An 11,436-nucleotide genomic window follows, 5' to 3' on the forward strand; every position below is an offset into this window, starting at 1 on the left:
CTTATTATCTTAGGGGATGCGAAAAGGATGGGGAAATATGTGCTACTAAAAAAATTACTTGTGCTACCAAATTTTTTTGGGGGGTGCCAGAAAATTTTGGCAGTGCTACCAAGAAAAAAAAGTTAATTTCAAGCCCTGCTATTAGAGGAATGCGGTACATATGAATCACTGCCATGTGGTCAGAACAGCTAAAGATCCATTGAAAAACGAAAGTAAAAGTCATTGCAGTATTTTTCCCTCAACTAAACTTGAATATGGGGCTATATTCACTTTGTGTGAAGGAGACTTTTTTTACAGGTAGGTTTTGAATCGCAGACATCGGTTTTGCATTATTATGCCTGTAGTCTTTGAAATAAACATAATTATAATAGATAATATATCTATTTGGAAATCACTTCAGAAACAGTGGCAGACATCACAGTGATGATGCATCCATACACACACAAAAGTAAATGCAATCAAATATATTCTTATACAATCACATCAATAATGATAATAAAAAAGCTGAAAGACAGTTACATCAAAAGGGCCTAGGCCTATTACAATTTAAAGAAAGTGAATACTGTACCAACAAATGTAAATTTATGGCTTGGGTGAATAATACTGTACATAGAAAATGTTAACACAACCAAAAGAAAATTGTAGGTATGTATCCTAAATGAATAACTTATCTTTAGGTTGTTAATGTTAGATAAGTAGGCAATGAGCATAAACAGTTATACAGAATAAATAAGTAGTGATCTAACAATAAATCTGGTAACCACGTACAGGTATGAGATAAAATATTACTACCGGTATTTACCGGTGGCACCACAATAGATCTATGGGCTACGGGAATCTAGAGTCTACAAAAATGTATATCAAACTATTTGGGTTGATTATGATGTATTTGGAGACGGTGGTTTATAAAGTTCGACACATGAGCATAGACCGTCAGCAAGCAGACGGAAGAAAGTCCTATACAATAAGAATATTATTCATTGCTAACCAGGTAGCAGGCAAAAATATGATTCTTAGTAGTACTGTATCTAAATGAAATCAGCTAAGCCAGTGGCATATCTAGGGGTGTGAGCCGCACAACCCTTCTAAAATAATCTGAATTGAATCCGAATTTGGCGAATTATTTTCACTTGCAATTCGCCAAAAAGTGATGTAAGATGTATAATTTATGATTTACAAAATGTAATAAATCTTTTGATATTGATGTTTTTTTAGCTAGGCCTAGACTAGCCTAGCGATGCCATGTATGGTAGCATTGGTTGACATATCTTTTGGGTGTCAGTGTTTGTTTACAGTACATTTAGCGTAGCAGTTTTGATCTTTCACAAAATCTGATCTTTGTTGTGCGAAATTGCGTAAAATCTCCAAAAGTTAGCGGCACTTTTATATTCGAGAGTGGCACTTATTAAAAAGATAACCGTGTGGCACTTGCATGCTCTTTCCCATGTTACCTATCTCACATATTCCTGTAGTTCGATTAACGATATAGATAATGCTTGTGTCTGAATTGTGTTCTATTCATTTGAACACTATTCTATACCTCCATGATTGCTGGCTGATTTACTGCATCTCTTCAAAGAACATAGAATTCTAGCATTTACTACAACAACTTGTGTGCAAGATCCACACGTTTGCTGAGAAAGTAAAAAAAAATATATATTTTAATTTTAGTAAATCATACTACAGTACATGTTTTAAGTCGGCATTTATATCGTTTCTAGCCTATAATAATAACTTGTACATAATCCTGACTCCTTGGCTCCATCTATAAGTGTGTAACTAGGCTTAAGCCAGAGTCACGACCACCACAACACACAGGCGACTACCGTAACCCTACGCACACTGCAGTTCAGATAGAGCCTAGGCCTACATAGAATAAACTTCATTTTTCGGATTCCGAATATTTTCGGAAGACTGCTTTGTACCAGAACCTATTAACTATGATTTTTTAATATTGTTATTAAAGAACTGAAGCTTACTTCTTGTGAAGTACTTTTTATGCACCGACTTTCCAAGTTCCAAATCTCCCGGCGGTGAATATTTGGGGACCCATCCACTCATCGGATCCCATGTGATTTCTGATTTCGTTCATTCATTGAAATAAATTTACTCAACTAGCATCCATCTCATTGATTGAGGTCGGCGCTAGACGCAAAAGATTGTAACATGGATGGAGAATAAACAAGACTAGTAGTGTGAATCTAGGCCTAGCCTTGCCATGGAGTTGTTATTTTAGATAAAGAACCAAAATAACAACTATCTGACCTAGCTAACAACATTGTTATGGCTGAGCGAGTGCCATAATATATTGGCTTAAGATAAATGTTGTTTCATTGCTCTCTGAAATCCTGGAAATTACATTTTTGTGAAATTTTCGGGATATTTTTAAAAATCGGGAGAAATTAATAAAAATCAGGAGGGCGTGAGATGGCCTCAAAAATCAGGAGAAACCCGTGATTTTTGGGAGATTTGGGATCTCTGGCAAATCAATTGCTGCGCTTGTTCTGATACCTAAATCGCCATTACAATATTACTAACAACATCGTTCATACTAAAACTATCAGTATAGGCCTATTCAATAGAGCACTGTGCACAAAACATCATCTTATGTTGTGTATTATTTAAATGTGTATACAGGGCATGATTTAATTTTCTTTGGTGACTCGCCCACTGGGCAAGTTTACTGTATATTTCACTAGCAAATTCGCTATTTTACTAGCCTAATCACTGGCTACTTTTTACAAAGTACTTAACATATGTTCTTGGCCAAGCATACTACAGTATACCTGAAGCAATAGTTATAACTGATCACTGGTACACCTGGCTAGTAATAAGGTAGTTTTACTAGCCCAGAGGAGTTTTTACTAGACATTGTATGACGGACTAGTACTAAATCGAGGCCTGTGTATATTCATATCATCATTATTAAATATTTAAAAACTGCATTAAAGTCACTATATTTATTAAAGGCCAAATTTTTAGTTCAGTTGGGTCTGCCATGTGGTACATTTTGAATGTCCTACTGGTCCTACTAACACAATCAGTATTCAGTATGGAGCATATTGAATACTGATTGTGTTAGTATTCAATATGGAGCATAGGTATACACATCTTTACTAAAATTACTTTTTTTTAAAAGCAGTCCTTACAGGGGAAAATTTTAGCAAAACTGGCTATGGGTGTCAAAGAGCCTGTTTCCACTGACAAGAAAGAACCGTTTTTTTGTGGCAGTAGAAACATGGCCACAAAAAATAACCATTCTTTTAACTATTCTTTTGGCACGGAATCAATACTGTGCCGAGAACACCACAGAACCGTTTTTCGTAAAAGAACCATTCTTCGTGTGGTAGTCTGATTTGACCTACTGTATGTTATAAACTTTGTCTAGTACTAGTAGACTTTTTGAAAATGACAGAATTGAGAATTAATTTTTATCAGACGTCTCATGTAATTTCCTCTTACATAATTTTACTATTGGACGTATTCAATATTAATTTCTTCAGTGATGATAAAAAATGTCAGTGTTCTACCAGTCCAGTGATGACGATAATTAATCATTTATTATTAGAAAAAATTAGTAAAACAAATTTTCTATTCTCAACACAAAAAAGTATTCGCTTCTGTTAAGTTAGAACAAAGTTCCAACTTTGTTTTATTTGAATACCGACATTAGCTTTTATTTGGATGGGAGAAATCACCAAATTTTGTTTGTTTGTATCTCGGTAGTCAGGCGAAAATATAAATTTGTTAAAGCTTTTATTTTTAAAGTAATGTAATATTAAATTGCATTCTGGGTAATTTTCATGTCTTATTCACCTTGGATGTAGAGTCAAAAATTTGTTAATCCGATAATCTACAAATGATAAGTGAACCGTTTCTATCTCGATTTTCAGTTGAAATTAAGAAATAATAAATTAAATGGTTTAGTGGATGTACAGTTATTATTCTTATTAAATGATTGTTTTGAAAACCAGGTTCATCAATTCCTGTACTTGAAAGCAACTTTCTATATATTACTAACACCACCACTAACATTTAATATACACAAAACACCATCTTTATGATGTGCTTGGCTAGTTTTTAGCCTTATAACTAAATTTATTAAAGAAGAAATAGCAGAACAGCACTATTTATTTTATAGTGGTCTTTATAATTAGAGGGAATATTTTCGAGCGGGGCCCCCAAAACCATGGTCTTGGGTCTCTAAATTGAGAGTCTTCAATTGGAGGAACAGCTTATGGACCACAGCAAAGTGGTCTTTAATTGGGGTTTTTAATTGGAGGGAGATCTGTAATTACAATTTATTTATATTCTTTACATAATAAATACAAAAAGAATCCTGTTACAAATTTTTTTCTGGTCAGGTTCGATCTTTGTAAAAAAAATATATAACCGACTCTAGACTCTTTGGATCAATCAAAGTTACGCTATAAAATGATTTTTTTTTTTGGCAGTATACAGTGGCATATACTGATTACGTAGCTAAGACCCCGACAAGAAGGAGGTCATTAGAAACATTCACTTAATTTTCTTGTCAGGAAATTAAAGCCTTTACATATTTGTCAGCATTCACTGTGTATTAATAATGCATTTGAGTACTGTTCCACTTCCTACCGTAGTACTCAGGCGGGAAGGAAAACAGACTTATCTGTAGACAGGAACAGTTCATTTCTTAAATAAGTATAATTCCTTAAATCCCGGGTATCCAACCTTTTTAAGCTGGTGGCCAGTTCCATCCTGTTGAGACCAGCAGCAGGCTGACATAAAAATAAATTGCGTACTTCCAATTTTCTTCAGTGTCACCACCCATTTTCTTTTATAACAGTGGATAAATTTTACGATTATGGCATCTCTAGATGGCCGGAAATGGCACTTTCAGACTTAAATTTGAATATAATTTTCTTTTTTCTCCCATTTTTTAATGATTTTTTTAAATTTTGAGGTGGGAAAATGCCTGTGCCCCCTTTAATCTGCCACTGTATAGGCCTACCTTTACAAGTCTTGGAAGTAGGCCTACCTGTATTATTAGCCTTGGTGTTTCAGCATCAACTATGATAAGCCTTGTTTTGTAAAAATGAATGCAGTACAGTAACATTAGGAAGGGTGGGAGATAAAAGAAAAAAAACGTGCACCACAGGTTTTTCTACCCTACCACTAGAAATTTTTCCGAGCTCAAATAAATCTACTCATGCAGTTGGCCTATGGGTCAGAGGTTAGTGGGCCCTAAAAGCTCTGTCCATACTGACACATACAGAGTTTGCCATACCAAACCAGCATCAATGACCAAAACAAGAAAATACATATTGATTCTGTTAACTTTTCGGTGTAACTTCACCTATTTCCTCTTAAACCACTGGCAGGAATGTGCTCATTTTCCATACACTGGGGTTTCTATATGTCACAAACACAGTAAGCTACTTTTCTAGGCTGGCTATTGGATGACAATGAAAAAAAAACAGCCAAAAACCATCCAAATGTCAAATAAACAGTTGCATCACCTTGGGCTATGTTTCGCAACTTCATTACGTCAAAAAGAAACTAACCCTCTCTTAGGTTCTGTACCGCAGTGCTTCACGTCAACATATATCGTACCAGGCTGCGAAATAAATATTTGGAAATAAATGAAACTGAAACTGTAAATGGGATGTTATAGAAATCAATCAGGCAGAAATAAAGATATGCCTGGTCACAAGGCATGATGTATTGTAAGGCCTAATAATTTTGCCTAGACCAGGGCTAGCCTACTGTAGGCTACAGTAGCTAGGGTCTAGATCCCCTCTCTCGAATCCGGGTCGATTTGGTTTGTGTATATATGGCTATGCTATTATACCAGTAGTGCAAGATAGCGTGACTTAAGTTTAGGGTCAAGCCGCTTTACCAATCAGCACCTCCAATTTACAGTTTAGGGTCAAGCCGCCCCACCAATCAACACCTCCAATTTACTTATTAGCATGGGACAATGTCCACAGGCTATTTTGTTAGTTAAATACTTGATTGGAGAAAATATTTCTCTCATGCCTTACTACGCGTATACTGTATGCTGTATTTTCATGTACAAGAGAGTACTCCAGTGTAGGCCCTATCTATCAATAATTCCTCACAAGGACTATTCTGTGGAATAGAGACACTCAAAACGTTATCTACTGTGTAAAGAGGTCCTTTAGAAAAATAATGACAAGGTAAATATAACATCCACAATGATTGCCTCCTAAACTTCTCATAACATTGAACTATATACATCACCACCTTTACCCACTCATCCAACACCGTGAAAAGCATGGGTGTGCTAGTATTCATTATTCTCAACATTATAAGATTTATAAGGTCATTTACTGGAAACCACATACTCTTGCCAAAGTTATGAGTAAAAGTAACCTATTATTAATTACAGCTTCTCTGTACTAAACTGGCATTAACATAGTGACAGTACACTGGTTTGATGGTAAGCCTCATGTGGTATCATATGTCCATATACCACACAAATTTGTCCCACAAATAGTGATGGTATGGACAGAGTATGCATACTTTATGGATTTGGTGTTTTGTCAAATGATAGGTCAATATTTGATGAGACTTTTTATCTGATTATACAGTACTGTAACTTTATTGCTTATTTCAGTAATATTTGATAAAACAAATTGTGTGTCTTTCCATATCTTTTGGAAATTTGACCATGGAGGTACTATTATAGTCAATGACAATGTTTGAATATACCTTGACAGTAATAGAATAATAATACCTGCATGATCAAAGAAAGTATGATCGGCTTAAAGGTTTGAATATATTTAAATAATATCTATTGTAGGCATTACCGTATTAAATCCTTACCAAGGTCATCCCAACCCTTTCTGTGTCGTTGCTTGAAACCTTCTTATGCAGGTTATCGTAAAGGCTACCAAAAAGAGCTTTAATTTTTTTAAAACCAGACTACAGTCTTGTGCAAGTTTTATTTTTTAATTTACAGTAAATCACATTTTTTGTTCTGATATTTTTATTGGTTCTGGTATAGAGACCTTGTTTGCTTGTTCCATCCTATTACAGTACTATTTTTGTTATTTCAGATCATAATTGTATTTTATATTCTTGTAAAATAGATGAAAAACCTGAAAACTTAAAATACTTTATAACTAAATTACTTTTTTGATCATTAAAATGATGTACTGTAAAAATCTCACAAACATTGTTTATTTGATAGCTAATGTAATACTGTATCATCATGCCTTTTCCTTGCCCCTGGCAAGTTTGTACTTTAACATTGCTGAATAATAGTAATTATTATTATTAGGCCTATTATTATTTATTATTATTAGGCCTATTATTATTATTATTATTATTTGAAAATCAAAAATTATGTACTGTAATGATTTTGTATGTCATTGTGAAATATATAGATTTGATTTGTATCCATTGCTGTCTAGTTATAGTACGTACCTTCAATTTAAATGACATTATGTTATTATTATGATAGATTTAATCTTGAATCATTTATTATTAATTTTATCATCATTAACCTACAGATTTATGTTTTTATGTAGGAAAGTGACATAATGGCAACAGAACTGAATGATGAATCTCAAACCAATGAGGCAACAGCTGCTGCAACTTCACCTGAATCATCTGTGACAAAAGAATCCAAGTAAGTGGTGTTTTGTTTTGAATATAGAGCCTTACATACTGTAAGATATTTCCCAAATCACACTCAGTGTTATTAATCTTGGTAATGCTGGTCATTAATGCATATCTGTACCTGTAGATTGAAAGCATGCACAAAGTGCAACCTCCTCCACTCACTGTGGAGTATACCTACTCATGCTGCACATCATGACGTACATTCTGTACAGTAGCCCAGTTGTACTCTAGGATGACAATACTTAGGTAAGGTGCCTTGCACAGACAAAACTGATTTGAACCCCGACCTCAAAAGGGTGAGAGCTTGAGCCGGCTTGAATTGCAACTGCTGCTGCAACTACTCCTACCAGTTAAAAAAATAATAATACAGATTGATTTATGATAATATTAACTGAAAATTAGTAATACAGTACATTTATAATAAAGCAAATTCTTATGAGTCATTTGTAATAATAAAAATATTGATATTTAAATATAATTATAATAAATTATTAGTAAATATAAATGACAGGTATGATAATGTTAATAATAATAATCATTATATTTATTGCAAATGTGCTAACATAATATACATGAGGGCCAAAAAACTAAAAAAGTATACATTACTATGAAGTATTGCTACAGCAAATCCTTTGAGCCCTGGTTTTCCATCTAGGATCTGACCACAGTGCTTATCTCTACATTTTGTATTAATGAAGTATGTTTGTGAGATACGTGTACCTCTTTACAAATCCTTCGTAAATTAATTTATTTACATACTTATCAGGTCTGATGCAGATAATCAGGTTCCATCTACTGCTGTTAATTCCTCACAAGTCCAGATAGAGACTTTAAAAGTTTACAAACCAGGTACGAAAACTTGTCCATTTTGTTTTTAACATTCTTTTTTTGCAGAAAATAAGATATTCTATTTTTTATATTATTTTCATGTGAATTGGAATGCAACAGAATTTATCTTTCCTAATGTTGTTTGAAGGTGAACTGTTTTACTGCGAGATATTGAGTATGACGGCTGCTTTTGTTAATAGTTAATTGTACATGACCTTATCATTTAATGTAACTCCGATAGGAATTGAAAAAAAAGTGGGGCATTGGGTCAGTAATTGATCCTATGATCCTGAATCATGACTTTACTATGTCTAGACAAATTTTTATGCATAATTGTCTAACAATTTTATCTTTGCATTGCACTTACATTACTTTGCATATTAGTAAGCAACTTTTTGTTTAATTACAAACTCATCTATTTTATGAATATTTACCTGGATAAAAAAAATAATTGAATTGTTCTTACAGTCTCTTCCAAGGCACCACCTTCATAAACCCGATTCCATATCAAATTATATTATGGACCAAAATTTCGACCCTAGTGAAAATAGTGACTAATATGTGGGCCCAGAAATTATCACCGTCCCTCTCTAGGAATCATTTCCATGGTCATTTTTTATTCTCAAGAAATAACATTGAACCATATATCCATTAAATGCTAAAACTTAAAGTGATGAAAATAGAAGGTGTTGAAAGCTTGAATTGTTTTGTGAAAATTTGCTCAATAATCAACACTTTGTTTATTTACCATATTATTTGTCAATTGATATTGTATTTATGGCTCCAGCCTTCATCAATACTACATATTTATTAATTCCCTAGACCACCCCACCCAGTGACAGTACCCTTGCACGGTGATCTAAGGTTAGGCAGTGTAGGAGGAACAAAGGCCCAGGGCTATTAAATAGCCAGCAGGCCCCTCAATACTTCAGGTTTTAGAGGGGTAATTATTGATTACATGATTCATTTCAATTGTAAATGTTTATGTTCCTCCAATTTTCTTGATTATTTTTTGAACTATAAAGGGTTACAAAGCTTCAAGTTATGACTAGTATTACTCACTAGCCTATGCAAATATGGGTGGTGGGTGGGAGGGAACGTAAGAGTTTTTTGAAAACATCAATTACTACCTAGTTCTAAAATTTTCGTTCTTTAAATTTCAAAATATGCCTTGTGAGAATTTAAAACATCTGAGATTCCAGAGCTTCTCCTACAGTACCCTGGGCTGCAGGGGTCCTAGAACCCTGGGCAATTGGAGACTCCTGGGCCTCCCAGCCATAACTCATGCCTACAGTCACATCAAAGGGCCTGTCAGGTATTGTTGCACTGGGGCCTATTCTCGTATAACTACGCCACTACCTTTGCATCACTGTGACTTACGAAGACCCCCATTCCATGGAAGTAACAGGGACTCGTGCTCCTGATGTTAGTGATACAAAACGATCTCATCAGGAGCTGTTTTCATATCTGTAACAGGAGAGCTTGCACCTGCCGAATCAATTTATACTCACAATGCAAATGCTGCGGTTAAACTGCGTATGGGGACATCTGGAACAGCAGCCTATCCACCTGAAACGCTACCCACGCTGTTTGCAAGAATTGCCAAGAACTACAGCAATGCGAAAGCACTTGCAGATAAACGCAACGGTGAATGGAAATTTTGGACCTACGAACAATACTATAGAGATTGCAAGATAGCTGCCAAATCTTTTTTGAAGGTTGGTAGTAAGATATGTTTTTAAATGTCCTTTATATTTTTTTAATTAACTTTTTGTAATTTTGAATCATTTTTCAAAAAGTTATTGGAATAAAATTGAATTCTGAATTGGATTTAATAGTAAATTATTTTTCAAGAAGGAAACAAACTCACAAACTGGGTAATTATCCAACACATACTGGTTTTATCTTTAATTTCTTCACAATACTTTATTTAGGCTACATTCTATTTGCAAGCATACAGTCCATTCTTTTATGAATTAAGTGACTTGAGCCATTTCATGTAAATGTTTCTTTGTCTTGTAGCATCAAATATTTACTGTACTTTAATACCTCTCTATTGTTCAGTGACCTAAATATGAAAGTACTATAAATTTGCATTACAGTACTATAAAGTGAACATTTGGTCAATAGTGCAGCACACTGGATTTAAATATAGAACAGATATCTCAGTGACATCAACACTTAAAAAACTAGATGTAGGGCAACTTGTCACACTAAATATATTAAGATATGCCCTACTATTCTGAATAACTGCTAGCTGACGTATGCTTGGTACATTAATACCAGTGCACTTCGCTGTTCCAGAGTGATTAGATCCGCAGGTTGCAGATACCTGTATTATTTTTTTAATTTCCAACTGTAATACACCATAGTTCCTCTAGTATAAGCCCATCCCCCTTGAACACAAATATTAGGCCAATTTTTGGCGGTGGGATTATACCCGGGGAATCCACTAACTAAAATTTTTAGGACTGTATGCCTAATTCAAGCCAATGTAATAGTCATGCTCTGGGCTTTTTGCTCGAGGAACATAATTTAGCAGAAAATAGGGTGTCGGCTTATATGACTTCTTTTTTCTTCTAACTTTTGCAAATGACCACCCTCTGATAAAGAACACAGTCTAGAAAAGTTAATTTAAAAACATCATTCAGCCAATGAGAATGTCCTATTAAAAACTTACACCAACCTATCAAATTTAATAATTGGATATGTTATCTTAATATATCACAAAGGATGATAATATTTGAAAGATTTTTTGTTGTTATGTTACCTGGATAGGGTAGACAGAGCCTAACAGATGTTTGTTGTTATACTTTCATAGCTTGGTTTGGAAAGGTATCATGGAGTTGGTATCATGGGATTCAATGCTCCTGAGTGGTTTATAGCAAGCTTTGGTGCAATGTTTGCTGGGTATGTTGATATTGATTAGCACTGATGACTTTAGACTGTGTCTTTAGACCTGGAATATATATATATATA

The 11,436-nt window shown here is 34.3% G+C and overlaps 1 protein-coding gene across 1 annotated transcript in view; it reads left to right on the plus strand.

Moving 5' to 3' along the window:
• Positions 1 to 11,436, plus strand: part of LOC117108978 (long-chain-fatty-acid--CoA ligase ACSBG2-like) — a 35,053-nt gene that overhangs the window by 3,852 nt on the left and 19,765 nt on the right. The window contains exons 2-5 of the mRNA XM_033251188.1: positions 7,536 to 7,636; positions 8,396 to 8,478; positions 9,934 to 10,175; positions 11,279 to 11,367. Coding sequence (XP_033107079.1) covers positions 7,548 to 7,636; positions 8,396 to 8,478; positions 9,934 to 10,175; positions 11,279 to 11,367 — 503 coding nt within the window. The 5' untranslated portion in view covers positions 7,536 to 7,547. The remainder of the gene's footprint in view (positions 1 to 7,535; positions 7,637 to 8,395; positions 8,479 to 9,933; positions 10,176 to 11,278; positions 11,368 to 11,436) is intronic.

This window comes from Anneissia japonica, unplaced genomic scaffold (assembly GCF_011630105.1).
Source record: "Anneissia japonica isolate Jap-2015-1 unplaced genomic scaffold, ASM1163010v1 scaffold26_len2425191_cov177, whole genome shotgun sequence".
NCBI classification, from domain to species: Eukaryota; Metazoa; Echinodermata; class Crinoidea; order Comatulida; family Comatulidae; genus Anneissia; species Anneissia japonica.